At 55.5% G+C, this 18,991-nt stretch overlaps 1 protein-coding gene across 3 annotated transcripts; it reads left to right on the forward strand.

Annotated features, from left to right (window-relative positions):
• The first annotated feature begins 449 nt into the window (after positions 1 to 449).
• On the forward strand, positions 450 to 14,252 carry tox4b (TOX high mobility group box family member 4 b). Of its 3 annotated transcripts, none has more exons than XM_063060059.1 (9): positions 450 to 1,103; positions 2,129 to 2,197; positions 8,153 to 8,380; positions 8,932 to 9,168; positions 9,483 to 9,710; positions 11,022 to 11,102; positions 12,714 to 13,238; positions 13,601 to 13,776; positions 13,930 to 14,252. In XM_063060059.1, exons 1-9 carry the CDS (start codon positions 1,035 to 1,037, stop codon positions 13,988 to 13,990), a joined length of 1,674 nt encoding a protein of 557 aa, XP_062916129.1. In that variant the 5' UTR covers positions 450 to 1,034; the 3' UTR covers positions 13,991 to 14,252. The 3 variants fall into 3 exon arrangements, with proteins under 3 accessions (XP_062916129.1, XP_062916130.1, XP_062916131.1); XM_063060060.1 differs by having other exon boundaries at positions 450 to 731; XM_063060061.1 differs by lacking the exon at positions 450 to 1,103 and adding an exon at positions 1,362 to 1,429.
• The last annotated feature ends 4,739 nt before the right edge of the window (positions 14,253 to 18,991 follow it).

Below are 18,991 nucleotides of genomic sequence, written 5' to 3' on the forward strand. Positions count from 1 at the left end.
GACGAGGAGTAATTCATCCCGCTGCCAATCAAATCCTTCCCTCATCTGGATTCACCAATCACCTCTGCTGGCCAATCAAAATGTACCTCCACCCCGGTATCCACCAATCATTTCCGTCTGCCAATCAAATCCCCACCTTTCCTGTGTTTACTAATCATCTCCTCCCTCCAATGAATCTCTCAATAAAACCCGCCCCTTTACCTACATCCACCAATTACCTCCATCTGCGAACGCACCGTCCCCATTGATACTCTCCTCAGCTCCTATTCGTTCCTCGTGATGCCTTTCAAACGAAGCCTGTTTCCCGCTGGCTAATGTGAGCATCCGTCAGGAATCTACCCCGCTCATTGGCTGTCAGGGGCGAGCCCCGCATCTACGCCGGCAATTAAACGGCTCAGGGCCGGCCGCGATTGGTTGAAGCACAGACGGTGATGCGTCGGACGTCGCTTCCGCTAACCTGGCGGCGCTGGGTGACGGTGGGTCTGTCTGGGGTTCAGGTTGAAGCCAGTCAGTGGGACGGACTCTCCGTCCTCGCAGTCAGATCCTTCCCCGGAACGTCACTCCCACCGCGGGAGGACTGCCGTTCTCTATGCGTGCTGTAGGCTTGCGACGTGGGTGTAGCGGAAGATGCGAGGGCCGAGGAGCTGAGTGACACAGACGGCATCAACTGAGGCTGCAAGATCATCAGCTGGGTCTGCCAACACGTCGGGATGTCTGTAGATGTTCAGAAGGTCAGGCAGTATCGATGGAAATCCCCCACCCCATAGATTGCTGCCCGACCTGCTGAGTTCCTCCGACATTTTGCGTGTCTCCTTGGGATTTCCAGCATCTGCAGTTTTTCTCGTGTTTGTGTCTGTAGGAGTTGCCGACTGGCACATTCCAGGCTGCAGGAGTAGCTGCCGAGGAGTATTGCTGTAAGGGCTCGGTGGGGCAGCGCCACAGTATAGGGTTCTAACGCTACTGGTCAGGGAGGGGCCGGGTTGAGTGAGGAAGCCCCTCAATTTCAGTAGTACCCTCGTACCTAAGAGGGCTTCATGAGTGGCAACGTTGCTATTGGGTTAAAGACATTTAATTCAACACTACTTTACGCATCGTCTATGAATGTAAGCACATGAAAATGCATTTCCCAGTTTATTTTCAATACTTTTTTTAATAGTGAATAAAGTTTATTTAGGTTTTTAAAAAACTTGCAGGCGCGAGCGTGTGACGGTACTGGCGGCGCCATTTTTGTTATGGGCAGCGGCAAGGGGGTGGTTACGACCTTGCGAGAGCCATCTTGGTGCGGGGCGCCACCGGCTGCCCAGCACTGACTGGATGATGCAGGCAGTTTGACTTCCTCTTCCGGCAGATGTGACGTACAATTCCCGGGGGTGGGGGAGGGAGCTGCGCCCGACATCTTTGTTGGGGGCGGCGGGCGGCGGCGATGGAGGTGACGGAGGGTCGGAGGGGTTTCCTGGGGGTCCGAGCCCCTCTCCGGGGCCGTCAACCACCACCCAGGGGGGCATTCTTGGGGTACAGGAAGATAATGGGGATGGTTGTGGGGGGGGACCCAGGATTGGTCATACTGGGGGCAAAGAAAGATCCCAGAGAGATCGGGGTTGGGAGAGACCCGGGATTGGTCATTCAGGGGTGCAGAAAGATCCCAGGGGCTTGGGGAGACCATTCATGGGACTAGTGGGGGGGGGTGAGGGGAGGGCCGGACTGGTCATTCTGGGGGGGGGCACAGGAAGATTTTGGAGAATTGGGAGCTGGGGAAGGGCCCCCCTACCATTCTCCTCCTCCGTGGAGGCTGTGCCCTCTGCTCCCACACTCCCTGACCATTCAATTGGACCTGCTGTTCCTGGAGGTACAGGGTGATCCCAGCTACCTCTGAGGTGAAGGGGAAGCTATGACTGACCACCTTTGGGCCACTGGGAGGGGGGAAGGAGAGAGGTGGGATAGAACAGCAAGATCCCAGCTGGCTGCGGGAGAAGGGTGGCCCACTGAGTTTTTGGTTGGGTGGTGGAGTGGGTGTTTTGCGCAGAGGAGGATCCCGAGCTGGGATTTTTACTGTATGCTGTGGTGGAGTGGGGGACTTTTGGGTTACCATCTGGCCTTTTGTTCACCCTCTCCCTCTGTCTCCCCACAGTTCCCGGGAAGTGCGGACACCTTCCTGACCATCAGCGATTCCGGCCACCCCTTCCTGAGTGGGGCTGAGGTGAGGGAGCAAGGCTTTGGGGGAGGGGGGAGGGGTCGTTAAGCAGGGTTCCGAATTCGCACTGGGGAGGGCACGCGGTGCTCTGGCCTGGTCTCTCAGATGCTCGGTGGGGGGGGAGGGGGGCTTGAAACCGCTGCATCTTGCTTTGGAAACAGACTCTTCGTTCCAGCACAATGATCTTGCCCCTTTCCTCAAACATCTCCACCAGCCGCTAGGTCTGTATCATTCTCCGTTCTCCTCGTAGCCTTTGCAACCTGAGCAACCAAAGATTCCGCTTTAAATACACGCAATGATTTGGCCTCCTCAGCCGTCTTCCACAGGTTTACCACCCTCTGGATAAAGAAATTCCTCTTTGTGTCTGTTCTAAAGGGATGTCCTTCTCTGTAGAGGCTGTGCCCTCTGGTCCTACACTCCCCTACCATTTGATTCATCCTCCCCACTTCCATTCAATCTTGGCTTTTCAATAGTCATCAGGTTTCAATGAGAATCTCTCTCCCTCTCTCCCTCTCTCCCTCTCTCCCTCTCTCCCTCTCTCCCTCTCTCCCTCTCTCCCTCTCTCCCTCTCTCCCTCTCTCCCTCTCTCCCTCTCTCCCTCTCTCCCTCTCTCCCTCTCTCCCTCTCTCCCTCTCTCCCTCTCTCCCTCTCTCCCTCTCTCCCTCTCTCCCTCTCTCCCTCTCTCCCTCTCTCCCTCTCTCCCTCTCTCCCTCTCTCCCTCTCTCCCTCTCTCCCTCTCTCCCTCTCTCCCTCTCTCCCTCTCTCCCTCTCTCCCTCTCTCCCTCTCTCCCCCCCTTAGAGCCATCAAACATTCGTCATACCTGGGATCTTTTTCGTGAACTTCCCCTGGACCCTTTCCTATGCCAGCTCATCCTGTCTTAGATAAAGTACGGGGCCCAAGCCTGGTCCAATATTACAAGTGTGGTCTGACCAATGCCTTAGAAAGCCTCAGCATTGCATCCTTGCTCTTGTATTCTAGTCCTCTCAAAATTAATGCTAATATTGCACTTACCTTTTTCGCTATCAACTTAACCTGCATTAACTTTTAAGGAATCCTGCACTTAGACTCCCAAGTCCCTTTGCACCTCCGATTTTTGAATTTTCTCCCTGTTTAGAAAATAGTCTTACTTTTTCATACCATCCACCAAGGTGCATGACTGTACGCTTCCTTGTAAAATATTCCACCTGTCATTTCTTTGTCCATTTTCCTAACCTGTCCAAGACCTTTTCCAGTCTCTGAGCTTTCTAAACATTGCCTGTCCCTCCACCTATCTTCGTATCATGTGCAGACTTGGCCACAAAGCCATCGATTATGTCCTCGAGATCGTTAACATATAACACGAAACCCAGCAACCCAACGCTGACAACTGGGGATGCAGCCAACCAGAAAAGGGCCCCGTTATTCCTCCTGGCTGCCGTCTGCCAGTCACCCAGTCTTCGGCCCATGCTGCACAAGAGATTCTGCAGATGCTGGAAATCCAGAGCAACACAGACAAAATGCTGGAGGAACACGGCAGGTCAGGCGGCGTCTACGGAGAGGAATAAACAGTCAATGTTTTGGGCCAAGACTCTTCATCACAACTGTTCAAGCTAGTATCTCTTCTTTGATAACATTGGTGCGGATCTTGTTCAGTGCGGCATCTTGTCAAACGCCTTCTGAAAGTCCAAGTAAACAATGTTCACCAACTCTCCTTTGTCTCTGCTGTCTGTTACCTTTACAAAGAAAACATTAAAAGTTTCTCTCTTCTCTCTGATGCCCTGCAGTGATTCTACCAATCTGCGCCCTCATGGTCTTGTTTCCTCTCTAAAGGCTGATTTGTACCTGTGCATACTAGCTTACGCCGTTGTGAGCATTTATATTTGTGCGTTGGTGTGTCTGCCTCACTCTGCAATTCACCGCCAAAACGCTAGTTGGCGGTGGAATCTCTATGTCACTGTGTTGAGTTTCTTCATGTTGACTCAAACTTCAAACAATGGCAACTGAATCTGAAGGAGGGTGAATTTTCTGTGCTTGTCTGGCCACTGGGAGACATGGACGAGGAAATGCATTTCAAATATTTTCGGATGTCGGCAGGTAGATTTGACGATTTGGTTCATCGTCTCCAGCCATGTATTTCGCATCAGTGTACGCACAGTATACTCAGAGACTGGCGATCACCATTCGAGTTTTGGCTTCAGGTGGAAGTGCAGCTACAAACTGGCGTCAAGCACAGGGTCCTCCATAATTTCGGAGGTCTGTGAAGCTTTATGGAAAGCATTGCAGCCAGAGTTCCATCCCCGCCCTTCAGTCGCCCAAAGGGAAGCTATTGCAGCGTAGGAGGAAATGCGATGCTACCAAGCAGACCAATCACAGTTGTTGCGGTCTGCGTCGCCGCGACGCGTAGTTACATTTTTGGGGAGGTGCACGTCAGGCTACGGCGTAGGGTACGCGGCTACGCCGTAACTACGGTGTCGATTTGATGCACAAGTATGAATTGGCCTTAAGGTTCCTTCCCCACCCTGTCAGCTTCTGCTGATCCGGAGGAAACAGTCCCATCCTGCCTGGTCTCTCCCAGTGACTGATGCCCTCCGAACAGGGCATTGACCTGGAGAATCTCCCCTGCACCCTGTTCATTGTGTAGAGACCAGTACTCCCAGCCACGGTCTAACCAGGGTTTTGTACCTCTGAAGTGTGACTCTTGTACTCAGTACCCCGACCGATGCGGGCCAGCGTGCCCTGTGCCATCTCCACCAGCTTGTCCGCCTCTGTCAGTGAGCTGTGGACTTGCTCCCTCTATCCGCCTATGTTCCTCACCACTTCCTGTGTGTGTCCTATCCCGGTTAGACCCCTAAAATGCTGTCTGCCCGGTGCCTGGTACTTCCCTTTGATCAAGGGCGTCGGTAGGTATGGTAGATATCCCAGGGAAATGATTGAATGTGGCCAGGAATATAACGTTCCACAGGAGAAATGAGTCTCTGTAAACCAGGAAACAGACGCGGTCAACAATAGCCTTGTGTGGACTCTCTCCAATTCCTGATGCAGCCAGAGTAGAATCCCTCTCCCTTGTGTGTTCGGCTCTTTTCCCCCTCCCAGTTGTTAGCTGTGGTGATCCTGACCCCCCCGGCCCTGTCACTGACTCCTGTGGGAAACATTCTCTATCACACCTCGATCAATGGCCCTCTCACTGCTCATGGTTCTGCTGCCTGTGTGTGATGGGACGGTGTGGAGGGAGTTTCACTCTGTGTCTGATCCCGGGAGTGTGTGATGGGACGGTGTGGAGGGAGTTTCACTCTGTGTCTGATCCCGGGAGTGTGTGATGGGACGGTGTGGAGGGAGCTTCACTCTGTGTCTGACCCTGGGAGTGTGTGATGGGACGGTGTGGAGGGAGTTTCACTCTGTGTCTGACCCCGGGAGTGTGTGATGGGACGGTGTGGAGGGAGCTTCACTCTGTGTCTGACCCCGGGAGTGTGTGATGGGACGGTGTGGAGGGAGATTCACTCTGTGTCTGACCCCGGGAGTGTGTGATGGGACGGTGTGGAGGGAGTTTCACTCTGTCTGACCCCGGGAGTGTGTGATGGGACGGTGTGGAGGGAGTTTCACTCTGTCTGACCCCGGGAGTGTGTGATGGGACGGTGTGGAGGGAGTTTCACTCTGTCTGACCCCGGGAGTGTGTGATGGGACGGTGTGGAGGGAGTTTCACTCTGTGTCTGACCCCGGGAGTGTGTGATGGGACGGTGTGGAGGGAGATTCACTCTGTGTCTGACCCCGGGAGTGTGTGATGGGACGGTGTGGAGGGAGTTTCACCTTGTGTCTGACCCCGGGAGTGTGTGATGGGACGGTGTGGAGGGAGTTTCACTCTGTGTCTGACCCCGGGAGTGTGTGATGGGACGGTGTGGAGGGAGTTTCACTCTGTCTGACCCCGGGAGTGTGTGATGGGATGGTGTGGAGGGAGTTTCACTCTGTCTGACCATGGGAGTGTGTGATGGGACGGTGTGGAGGGAGCTTCACTCTGTGTCTGACCCCGGGAGTGTGTGATGGGACGGTGTGGAGGGAGTTTCACTCTGTGTCTGACCCCGGGAGTGTGTGATGGGACGATGTGGAGGGAGCTTCACTCTGTGTCTGACCCCGGGAGTGTGTGATGGGACGGTGTGGAGGGAGTTTCACTCTGTCTGACCCCGGGAGTGTGTGATGGGACGGTGTGGAGGGAGTTTCACTCTGTCTGACCCCGGGAGTGTGTGATGGGACGGTGTGGAGGGAGTTTCACTCTGTGTCTGACCCCGGGAGTGTGTGATGGGACGGTGTGGAGGAGTTTCACTCTGTCTGACCATGGGAGTGTGTGATGGGACGGTGTGGAGGGAGTTTCACTCCGTGTCTGACCTCGGGAGTGTGTGATGGGATGGTGTGGAGGGAGTTTCACTCTGTGTTTGACCCCGGGAGTGTGTGATGGGACGGTGTGGAGGGAGTTTCACTCTGTGTCTGACCCCGGGAGTGTGTGATGGGATGGTGTGGAGGGAGTTTCACTCTGTGTCTGACCCCGGGAGTGTGTGATGGGACGGTGTGGAGGGAGTTTCACTCTGTCTGACCATGGGAGTGTGTGATGGGACGGTGTGGAGGGAGTTTCACTCTGTGTCTGACCCCGGGAGTGTGTGATGGGACGGTGTGGAGGGAGATTCACTCTGTGTCTGACCCCGGGAGTGTGTGATAGGACGGTGTGGAGGGAGTTTCACTCTGTGTCTGACCCCGGGAGTGTGTGACGGGACGGTGTGGAGGGAGTTTCACTGTGTGTCTGACTCCGGGAGTGTGTGATGGGACGGTGTGGAGGGAGTTTCACTCTGTGTCTGACCCCGGGAGTGTGTGATGGGACGGTGTGGAGGGAGTTTCACTCTGTGTCTGACCCCAGGAGTGTGTGATGGGACGGTGTGGAGGGAGTTTCACTCTGTGTCTGACCCTGAGAGTGTGTGATGGGACGGTGTGGAGGGAGTTTCACTCTGTGTCTGACCCTGGTCTGATACTAAGATAGGTGGAGTTGTGGATAATGAAGTAGGTTTTCAAAGCTTGCAGAGAGATTTAGGCCAGTTAGAGGAGTGGGCTGAAAGATGGCAGATGGAGTTTAATGCTGATGAGTGTGAGGTGGTACATTTTGGTAGGACTAATCAAAATAGGACATACATGGTAAATGGCAAGGCATTGAAGAATGCTGTAGAACAGAGGGATCTGGGAATAATGGTGCATAGTTCCCTGAAGGTGGAATCTCATGTGGATAGGGTGGTGAAGAAAGCTTTCGGTTTGCTGGCCTTTATAAATCAGAGCATTGAGTGTAGGAGTTGGGATGTAATGTTGAAATTGTACAATTTGGTGAGGCCAAATTTGGAGTCTTGTGTACAGTTCTGGTTACTAAATTATAGGAAAGATGTCAACAAAATAGAGAGAGTACAGAGAAGATTTACCAGAATGTTACCTGGGTTTCATCACCTAAGTTACAGAGAAAGGTTGAACAAGTTGGGTCTTTATTCTTTGGAGTGTAGAAGGTTGAGGGGGGACTTAATAGAGGTATTTAAAATTATGAGGGGGATAGATAGAGTTGACGTGGAAAGGCTTTTTCCATTGAGAGTGGGGAAGATTCAAACAAGAGGACGTGAGTTGAGAGTGAAAGGACAAAAGTTTAGGGGTAACACAAGGGGGAACTTCTTTACTCAGAGAGTGGTAGCTGTGTGGAATGAGCTTCCAGCAGAAGTGGTTGAAGCAGGTTCGATGTTGTCATTTAAGGTTAAATTGGACAGCTATATGGACAGGAAAGGAATGGAGGGTTATGGGCTGAGTGCAGGTTGGTGGGACTAGGATAGGGTAAGAGTTTGGCTTGGACTAGAAGGGCCGAGATGGCCTGTTTCTGTGCTGTATTTGTTATATGGTGTGGAGGGAGCCTCACTCTCAGACAGGACAGGCTCTGTGATCGTCACTCCGTGCCTGTCTCTCCCCCTCAGACCTTCCACACACCGAGCCTGGGGGATGAGGAATTTGAGATTCCCCCCATCTCTCTGCCCCTGGAAGCAGACGCTGACGTGGCCTGCCACTTCGACCTCAGTGACCCAGCCAGCACGCAGGACAATGGCTTCTCCACCCAGTTCACCTCTGCACCCCTCGAGCTGTCGCTGCCCCTCTCCCAGGGAGTGATGGAGCCCGGAACCAGTCTTGTGGGTAGCCTGAGCGTGGTAAGTGACTGCCCCAGGCCCTGCAGACCTGCGTGTGCAGAATCCACCATTTCCTGCAGGCGGGGAGAGGGTGTCAGAGATGGGGGGGGGAGGGGGGCGGGGGGGACGTCAAGGCAGGGCACAGGGGAGGGAGAGGGACGTGGAGGGAGGAGCACTTGGAAACAGCGAGGGGTACAGGAGAGGAAGAGGGTCCCGGAGACAAGGAGGGGGCTATGGAGATGGGAGGGAGGGGGTTTGTGGATATGGGGGAAGGAGGTTGTGGAGATGGGGAGGGGCGCTGGGCCGGAGGGGTTTGTGGAGATGGGGGGAGGGGGTTGTGGAGATGGGGAGAGGCGCTGGGCGGGGGGGGTTTGTGGAGATGGGGAGGGAGGGGGTTGTGGAGATGGGGAAGGAGGGGGTTGTGTTGATGGGGTGGGGTGCTGGGCAGGGCGATGATCACAGTGAGGGAGGGAGACGGGGTTTGGGGCACAAGGGAGGGAGGGGGTCATTGTCTCAATGGCATCTGCTCCCCCTGACGCTCTCTCTCTTCCCCCGCCCCCCACTCCCTGCAGGACCTGGGGCAGCCGGTGGGCACGCAGTTCGGAGGCTCCCCCCTTGCGACCACCGTGTCGGCGGGACCCCACGCCTCGCTGACCACCATCGACCAGTCGGAGCTGAGCACCCAGCTGGGGCTGGGCCTGGGGGCGAGTGAGATCCTGAGCCCCCAGGCCACTCCCGGGGACAGGAGCTCGCCCCCACCCTCCCCGGCCAGTTCCACCCACGAGGAGGAGGGCGAGGACTTCCGCAGGGTGAGTACTGCACGGTGTCCGTCCCGGGAGCCCCCACCCACACCCCTTCATCTTGGGGACCCCCTTCTCCACCCACTCCCCTCCAAAATCACCTCATTTTTGGTAACCACCTCCTCTCAGTATACTACCCACCCCCTCACAACCCCCTCCTACCCCTTTCCTAACCCATCCCTCCTCACTGGGAATCCTCCCACCCTCCCCCTCCCTGCTCGTGTTCCACCCCGCTACCCGACAGGTGATTGTACCCGACCTCTTCCTACCTTCCCCTCTGGCCGCCCTCCTCCCTCACTGACTCTCCCCTCCTCGCCCCGCAGGGCCTGGCAGAGAGGCCCCCTCCCGCGGAGGGTCCGCGCAAAGGGAAGGGCTCGAAGCGACGCAGGAAGAAGGACCCCAACGAGCCCCAGAAGCCGGTCTCGGCCTACGCCCTCTTCTTCCGCGACACGCAGGCCGCCATCAAAGGGCAGAACCCCAACGCTACCTTCGGAGAGGTCTCCAAGATCGTCGCCTCCATGTGGGACAGCCTGGGCGAGGAGCAGAAACAGGTTATTTTCCACAAAAATACCTTCATTGCAACTTTGCCAATGGAAAGAGACGGTAACGGTTACCATGGCAAGCTGAATTAAAATGTTCCCTTCCATTAATGTTCGTCGCCTGGGGTGCCCAACCGTCCCGGAACACCTCCATGGTACCGTGAGTTCCTTCCCCACGGTTACCCAGGCACGAACATACCCCCGGAAAATTACCAGGCAGTCTGTCCGGGCGGAGCTCTCTCCTGGCCTCATCCAGGGACCACCTCTGCCAGTCCCAGGACGAAGTATTCTGGGGTATCCTCCTCTTCCCTGCTTGCCTCCCTCCATACTGGATGACCAAATATAAATAGGGTGGGGTTAAAATGCAGCCGGGAGGCGAGGGGCAGCCCTCACAGATATGAAAAAAGGGCTGCAGCCTCGTGTGGAAGTCGAATCTGGATTAAAGTCACTCAGAGACCGTACAAGTACAAACTCTTTATTCAAAGCACCTGGGGCTCGCTCAGTTCGTCGCTCGAACACGAACGGTCTGTGACTGTTCCTGCCCGGTCCACCAGCTCACTGACAATTCCCCTTACAAAGCAGATCTATTTGTTCAGATACGCCCCCCCCCCCCACACAAGACAGGCAAAATTATCCATTACAGGACAGCCCCGAAAGACACATTACAGAATAGGCATAATGGACAGGACGTACAGAAACAGGCTGGAGTGGTCCTATCTCTACGCACGAGTGCGCAAGGAGAGAAGCTTCCTGAAACCCTAGCTCGCCACCTTCCAGAGAAATATGGCTCAGCATGGCTTAGCACATCTGCTGATCATCAGCGGTTTCTTTCAGGAAAAAACAGGCTACTATTCTTCAACGAAGTGTTAATCCTTTTAGGTACTCTTATCACCCGTACACGCCATGTTCGCAGAGAACACGGTCTCTTCCAGTCAGTAGGGGTGACAGGCGGCTGGGAGATCAGTGTGGAAGCTTAAGAATTCATTGCAAGGCATAGCCCCAACCCCAGCTCCTGCAATGTACAAGGGAAAGACACCCACGTTGAGGGACTTTCACTGAGGACCCCCTCTTTCCCGGGGGGGAGGAACGGACCACTTCGGCATGGTGGAGCGGTGAACAAAGGCGAGGGACAGGGAGGGGAGAGAGATGGGAAAGGAGAGAGGGAAGTCTCCAAGAGATTGGTGGGTTGCTGAGGGGCAGTCTGGGGAGGTGACATCTTGGTGATGAGGGGAGAGGGGTCAGCTGGGGGGGAGGGGGCTGTAGATGCAGGAGGGGCCCCCGTCACTTCTGCCATCTCACCATAAACTCTTCCCGCCCCCACAGATCTACAAACGGAAAACCGAGGCGGCGAAGAAGGAATATCTCAAGGCGCTGGCTTCGTATAGGGCTGGGCTGGAGACCAAGGTGGGAACTTCAGTCTGTGTCTGACTTTGTGACGGTGTGGAGGGAGTTCGGGAGTGTGTGATGGGATGGTGTGGAAGGAGCTTCACTCTGTGTCTGACCCCGGGAGTGTATGATGGGATGGTGTGGAAGGAGCTTCACTCTGTGTCTGACCCCGGGAGTGTGTGATGGGACGGTGTGGAGGGAGTTTCACTCTGTGTCTGACCCCGGGAGTGTGTGATGGGATGGTGTGGAGGGAGATTCACTCTGTGTCTGACCCCGGGAGTGTGTGATGGGATGGTGTGGAGGGAGATTCACTCTGTGTCTGACCCTGGGAGTGTGTGATGTGACGGTGTGCAGGGAGTTTCACTCTGTGTCTGACCCCGGGAGTGTGTGATGGGATGGTGTGGAGGGAGTTTCACTCTGTGTCTGACCCCGGGAGTGTGTGATGGGATGGTGTGGAGGGAGATTCACTCTGTGTCTGACCCTGGGAGTGTGTGATGTGACGGTGTGCAGGGAGTTTCACTCTGTGTCTGACCCCGGGAGTGTGTGATGGGACGGTGTGGAGGGAGATTCACTCTGTGTCTGACCCCGGGAGTGTATGATGGGATGGTGTGGAAGGAGCTTCACTCTGTGTCTGACCCCGGGAGTGTGTGATGGGACGGTGTGGAGGGAGTTTCACTCTGTGTCTGACCCCGGGAGTGTGTGATGGGATGGTGTGGAGGGAGATTCACTCTGTGTCTGACCCCGGGAGTGTGTGATGGGATGGTGTGGAGGGAGATTCACTCTGTGTCTGACCCTGGGAGTGTGTGATGTGACGGTGTGCAGGGAGTTTCACTCTGTGTCTGACCCCGGGAGTGTGTGATGGGATGGTGTGGAGGGAGTTTCACTCTGTGTCTGACCCCGGGAGTGTGTGATGGGATGGTGTGGAGGGAGATTCACTCTGTGTCTGACCCTGGGAGTGTGTGATGTGACGGTGTGCAGGGAGTTTCACTCTGTGTCTGACCCCGGGAGTGTGTGATGGGACGGTGTGGAGGGAGATTCACTCTGTGTCTCACCCCGGGAGTGTGTGATGGGACGGTGTGGAGGGAGATACACTCTGTGGCTGACCCCGGGAGTGTGTGATGCGACGGTGTGGAGGGAGTTTCACTCTGTGTCTGACCCCGGGAGTGTGTGATGGGACGGTGTGCAGGGAGTTTCACTCTGTGTCTGACCCCGGGAGTGTGTGATGGGACGGTGTGGAGGGAGATTCACTCTGTGTCTGACCCCGGGAGTGTGTGATGGGACGGTGTGGAGGGAGATACACTCTGTGGCTGACCCCGGGAGTGTGTGATGCGACGGTGTGGAGGGAGTTTCACTCTGTGTCTGACCCCGGGAGTGTGTGATGGGACGGTGTGCAGGGAGTTTCACTCTGTGTCTGACCCCGGGAGTGTGTGATGGGACGGTGTGGAGGGAGATTCACTCTGTGTCTGACCCCGGGAGTGTGTGATGGGACGGTGTGGAGGGAGATTCACTCTGTGGCTGACCCCGGGAGTGTGTGAGAGTGAGTGAGTTTGTGTGGGGTGGGGTGGGGTGGAGACAGGTGTCCTGTTTGTGTGCAGGGTGGTATCTCATCCTCTGCCTCTCTCCCCGCAGACCGCCGTGGACTCCGCTGAGGGAGAGATGCAGGCGCCCGCCGAGGAGCCGACGACCGCCCCCACCTCGCTGCTAGTGCCCGCGCCCTCGCCCGCCCCGTCACCCTCCCTGACGCGCCCCCCATCAGTCACCACCCGCCAGATGACCCAGGGTCTGGTGACGGTGCTGGCCCCCACCCCCCAGCTGCTGCAGCTGCAGATCCCCGCCACCCGCGCCCAGCGGCTGCAGGCCCCGCCCCCCCTGCAGCCCATGCCGCCGCCCCCCCTGCAGGCCGTCTCGCAGCCCCGGCCGCCCCCCCTGCAGGCCGCGGCCCAGCCCCGGCTCAGGCCCGGCCTGACCTCCGCCCCCCCTCCGCCCCCGCCCCTCCAGGTGCAGATCATCCAGCTGCAGCCCCTGGCCCCCGCCCCCACCGTCACCATCGCCGCGCCCCCGGCCCCGGCCCCAGCCCCGCTCCCCACCCAGCGCGTGGCCGAGGGGGTGACCCTCCTCGCCATCCCCAGCACCAGCGCACAGGCTGAGCCCCAGGTGAGTCCGGGGGAGGAAGGCAGCACGGGTCGTGGGGGTGGGGAGAGAGGGCAAATGGAGGGAGGTACAGAGAGCAGGAGGGAGACGGGAAGGGTGGTGTCGGGGGAGGGAGAGAGTGGGAAAGGGAGGAAGGGGGAAAGAGTGAAGAAGGAGGAGGTTGAGGGATAGGTAGGCAGAGGAAGAGATGGAAGTTGTATGGAGGGAGAAACTGAGGTGGGGGGAGAAGGTGAGGAACAGGACAACTGATTTAGAAGAGGGAGGGGTGTAGAGACGAGAAATGGGAGGAGGGAGGGTTTGGAGAGTTACTGTGGTAATATGACCGACCCTTGTTTCAATCTTCACCCCCCGTCCCCCCGTCCCAGCTGGAGAACTGTGGGCAGCCGTCGGTGGAGTTGGTGAGCGGCTCCCCCTCGCCGGTGAGGGAGCCCACCCCAGGGCCGGGGGTGTGCGTGCGTAGCGGCTGCAACAACAGCCCCGTGCCCAGCCCCGACTGGGACAACGAATACTGCAGCAGCCAGTGTGTGGTGCAGCACTGCAGGTGCGTGGCGGGGAGGTGGGACGGGGCGAGGGCAACGGGAGGGGAGGGGCTGGAAGATCAGAGGGAGGTGCCCAGGGCAGCCTCCTGTTGGGGTGTCTGGACAGGCTGTGGACAGTGGTATCAGTGCTAACGGTATCTCCTCCTCCCCCACAGGGATGTGTTCATGGCCTGGGTCTCCACTCGGAACCAGAGCCCCGTCACCTCGGTGAAGTAGAGGGCAGAGATCGTGACTCAGGGACTTCACGGGACTCGGAAGGAAGCCCCAGGCAGGGAACCGCAATCCCAGCCAGCGTCGCGTGTGGACGGGGGACGAGGGAGAATCTGGGAGCATAGCATGGGATCAGAAAGGAGAGGGGGCGCCAGGAGCCAGGGATAGGATCGCTGCCCACTGTGACTGGATTCTGGGTGCCTCCTCGCTGCCTGCCTTCCCTGAATGTTCCCAATAAACATATTACCCACACTCTGTATGTTGTCTTTCTCTTTAACCCTGTCCGAGACTAGTCAACATCTGCAGATACCACACACCAGTGTTACATAGTGAGAGACTCCACATCCACTGGTACCGTACCCTCGTGTTAATCAGGGACCCCCCCTGAAGTCCGGTCTTCTACACTGACAGACCCGTCCCCACCGGTAACGTACCCCGGTGTTATACACTGACAGATTCCTGACTCCATATCCCTGGGTCAGGCCCACACCAGGAGGACCGTGCACGGTTCCCGTCTCCGTATCCCCGGGTCTGACCCACGCCGGGAGCACCGCGCACGGTTCCCGTCTCCGTACCCCCGGGTCAGACCCACGCCGGGAGCACCGCGCACGGTTCCCGTCTCCGTACCCCCGGGTCAGACCCACGCCGGGAGCACCGCGCACGGTTCCCGTCTCCGTACCCCCGGGTCAGACCCACGCCGGGAGCACCGCGCACGGTTCCCGTCTCCGTACCCCCGGGTCAGACCCACGCCGGGAGCACCGCGCACGGTTCCCGTCTCCGTACCCCCGGGTCAGACCCACGCCGGGAGCACCGCGCACGGTTCCCGTCTCCGTACCCCCGGGTCTGACCCACGCCGGGAGCACCGCGCACGGTTCCCGTCTCCGTACCCCCGGGTCAGACACACGCCGGGAGCACCGCGCACGGTTCCCGTCTCCGTACCCCCGGGTCAGACCCACGCCGGGAGCACCGCGCACGGTTCCCGTCTCCGTATCCCCGGGTCAGACCCACGCCGGGAGCACCGCGCACGGTTCCCGTCTCCGTATCCCCGGGTCAGACCCACGCCGGGAGCACCGCGCACGGTTCCCGTCTCCGTACCCCCGGGTCAGACCCACGCCGGGAGCACCGCGCACGGTTCCCGTCTCCGTATCCCCGGGTCAGACCCACGCCGGGAGCACCGCGCACGGTTCCCGTCTCCGTACCCCCGGGTCAGACACACGCCGGGAGCACCGCGCACGGTTCCCGTCTCCGTACCCCCGGGTCAGACCCACGCCGGGAGCACCGCGCACGGTTCCCGTCTCCGTACCCCCGGGTCAGACCCACGCCGGGAGCACCGCGCACGGTTCCCGTCTCCGTACCCCCGGGTCAGACCCACGCCGGGAGCACCGCGCACGGTTCCTGTCTCCGTATCCCTGGGCCAGACCCACACCGGGAGCACCGCGCCTGGTTCCTCACTTCGGAAGGGTCAAAGTGGAGTTTTGTCAGATGCACGGGTGCATGCCCTGCCTGCACCATTACAGTGAAAAACCAGCAGCTTTGCAGGCAATTACATTACAATCAGAAACAAGTGTTTTCTGAACTACTGTAAGTTGTACAATTTGTTATTTTGTGGTAGCAGTATGGTAGAGGACAGAAAAAAGCACTATAGGTTACAATAAGGAATATAAAATATAAATGCAAAAAGAGGTGAAATAGGTAGTGATCTTTTCTTTTCAAATCTTTTTCTTGTATATATAGGAAAAATAACATGAGTACATCGAAGTAACAACAATTACAATGCCTCAGAAAAAACCCATCATCTGAAAGATTGAAAACAAAATTTTGTGATAACAAAAAAAACCTACTGAGTAGAAAAGTGAGGGAAAAGAAAAAAGAGAACCCATTAGGTGTACAACCCCAGAGCCATGCGTCATACAAAAAGCTTCTAAAAATAAACATCAAACCGCCAGCAAGAACAGAAAATATACTAAAAAAAATTTACAATTAGATCGTGGAAAAATTCTATCAATTAACTCAAATGATAATAACGAGCAAATGAGCCCCATCTTTTCTCAAAATCAAATAAAGGTTCAAAGGTTCGACTTCTAATTTTCTCCAAACTAAGACATCGCATCACTTGAGAGAACCATTGTGACAAAAGTGGGAGCTGACGTATCCTTCCACTTCAACAAAATGGCCCTCCTAGCTATCAATGTAACAAATGCAATAACATGTTGGTCAGACACAGAAATACCATGAATATTTTGAGGAACTATTCCAAAAAGCACAGTTCATTGATTGGGTTGTAAATTATAATTATCATTATCATTTGACAAAGGAGAGACTTTCTAAAATCTTTCCTAATGTTGATAGTCATTGTGATAGATGTAAAACTGAGATAGCTACACTAACACATATGTTTTGGTCTTGTTCTATATTGGAACAGTTCTGGAAGTTGGTTTTTTTCAACAATTTCTAAAGCACTTAAAATTAATTTACAACCTCATAAATTAACTGTGAGGTAGTGATCGTGGGCTCATTGAACATTCAGAAGCTTGATGGCCGAGGGGAAGAAGCTGTTCCTGAACCTGGTGGTGAGGTGCTTCAGGCTTCTGTACCCCCTGCCCGATGGTAGCTATGAGGAGATGGCCTGGCCCAGATGGTGGGGATCTTTGACTGAGGACGCACCACCCCCTGGTTGGCCGCAGATGACTGGTGGTGTTCCGCTGGGGTCAGTGTTGGGGCTGCTTTTTACGTTAAATGTCAACGATTTGGATGATGGAATTGATGGCTTTGTAGCCAAGTTTGCAGAAGATAGGAAGGTAGGTGGAGGGGCAGGTAGTATTGAGGAAACAGGGAGGCTGCAGAAGGATTTAGACAGATCAGGAGAATGGGCAAAGAAGTGGTATAGTGTCGGGAAGTGTACGGTCAAGCTCTTTGGTAGAAGAAATTAAAGGGTTGACTATTTTCTAAATGGAGGGAACACAAAAAACCGAGGCACAAAGGGATTTGAGAAGCTTGTGCAAGATTCCTTAAAGGCTAATTTGAGGGTTGAGTCTGCAGTGAGGAAGGCAAATGCAATGTTAGCAATCATTTTGACAGGACAAGAATATAAACACAAGGATGTAATGTTTGATACGGCATTGGTCAGACCGCACTTGGAGTGTTGTGAACGGTTTTGGGCCCCTTATCTTCGAAAGAATATGCTGATGCTTGAGAGGATGCAAAGGAGGTTCATGAAAATGATTCTGGGATTGAAAGCCTTATCATACGAGGAGCGTTTGATGGCTCTGGGCCTGTATTTATCGGAATTTAGAAGAAAGAGGGTGGGGGGTGGGATCTCATTGAAATTTGTCGAATGGTGAAAGGCCTTGGTAGAGTGGACGTGGAGAGGACATTTCCTATGGTGGAAGAGTCTAGGACAAGAGGACACAGTCTCAGAATAGAGGCACGTCCATTTAGAACAGAGATGACGGCCTGTAATTTAACAAATCTCAAGGTTGTATAATTTATACATTCTTTGATAATAAATGTACTTTGAATACCTTTCGGCAGAAGGTGGTGAATTTGTTGCCACGGGAGGCTCGACGGGCCAGGTCATTGAGTGTACTTGAGGTGGGGGTTGACGGATTTTTGATAAGTCAGGGTGTGAAAGGTTACAGGGAGGGTGGGGTTGAGAGGGGAAATGGTGAAGCAGGCTTTTTGGGCTGAATGGCCTAATTCTGCTCCAATGTCTCATAGTCGTACATCCTGCTGGTGGGGAGGGAGGGTTGTGGCCGTGACGGAGCTGCCCCAGTCTGGGGGGTTACAGTAAGGAATATTGCCATCCTGTGCCTTGGAACCGACATACCAGACAGTGGTGCAGCCTGTCAGGATCCTCTCCACGATACATCTGCAGAAATTTGCAATTGTCTTTGGTGACAAACCAAACCTCCCCAGACTCCCGATGAAGAGTAGCCACTGGAGAGCCTTCTTCATGATTGTGTTGGGCTCAGTCCCCCGACACGGCGATGCCCAGGAAGCTGCAGCTGCCCGCCACCCCTCCCTCAATAGGGGCTGGTGTCTCTTCCCTCCACCTCCCCCTCCTGAAACCCACGGCCAGCCGATCTAACAGACCCTGTACGCTGCCTCGCCACCGTGCCCCAGCGACCCCTCCCGTGTCCCGCCCCAAGATGCTTGATCCCTCCAACAATAGATCCCTGAGAGAGAATTAGAGCCCGGTGTCTCAGCCTGGGGTTTGTCGAATAACAGATCCCCGGGAGTGGGTTACAGTCTGGGATCTGATCCAGGGGTTTGGGGGTTTAAATATAGAATAACAGATCCCTGGGAGTGGGTTACAGTCTGGGATCTGATCCAGGGGTTTGGGGGTTTAAATATAGAATAACAGATCCCTGGGAGTGGGTTACAGTCTGGGATCTGATCCAGGGGTTTGGGGGTTTAAATATGGAATAACAGATCCCTGGGAGTGGGTTACAGTCTGGGATCTGATCCAGGGGTTCGGGGGTTTAAATATAGAATAACAGATCCCTGGGAGTGGGTTACAGTCTGGGATCTGATCCAGGGGTTCAGGGGGTTTAAATATAGAATAACAGATCCCTAGGAGTGGGTTACAATCTGGGATCTGATCCAGGGGTTTAGGGGTTTATATACAGAATAACAGATCCCTGGGAGTGGGTTACAATCTGGGATCTGATCCAGCGGTTTGGGGGTTTAAATATAGAATAACAGATCCCCGGGAGTGGGTTACAGGCTGGGAACTGATCCAGAGATTTGGGGAATTTATGTACAGAATAACAGATTCCTGGGAGTGAATTACAAAATGGGATCTGATCCAGGGGTTTGGGTGGGGGTTAGATACAAAATAACAGATCCCTGGGAGTGGGTCACAAGGGAGTAATCTCATCCCTCCCCATCACCAAGCCCCTCCCAGCCCTTGCACCTGTGGTGCAGGAGGCCCGCCCCGCGCCCTCTGACTATGTGTCCGTGTGGGAGGTCCCGTCACCTCCCCCCTCTCTCTCTGTCTCACCACAA

This window comes from Mobula hypostoma, chromosome 10 (genome assembly GCF_963921235.1).
Source record: "Mobula hypostoma chromosome 10, sMobHyp1.1, whole genome shotgun sequence".
NCBI lineage: Eukaryota > Metazoa > Chordata > Chondrichthyes > Myliobatiformes > Myliobatidae > Mobula > Mobula hypostoma.

Bases quoted from the DNA above. Each gene is read 5' to 3' on its own strand.
- tox4b (XM_063060059.1), top strand. From the start codon at position 1,035: ATGAGTGGCAACGTTGCTATTGGGTTAAAGACATTTAATTCAACACTA. The intron at 2,198-8,152 runs GTGAGGGAGCAA...TCTCCCCCTCAG, and splicing joins CCTTCCTGAGTGGGGCTGAG to ACCTTCCACACACCGAGCCT. The intron at 9,711-11,021 runs GTTATTTTCCAC...CCGCCCCCACAG, and splicing joins TGGGCGAGGAGCAGAAACAG to ATCTACAAACGGAAAACCGA.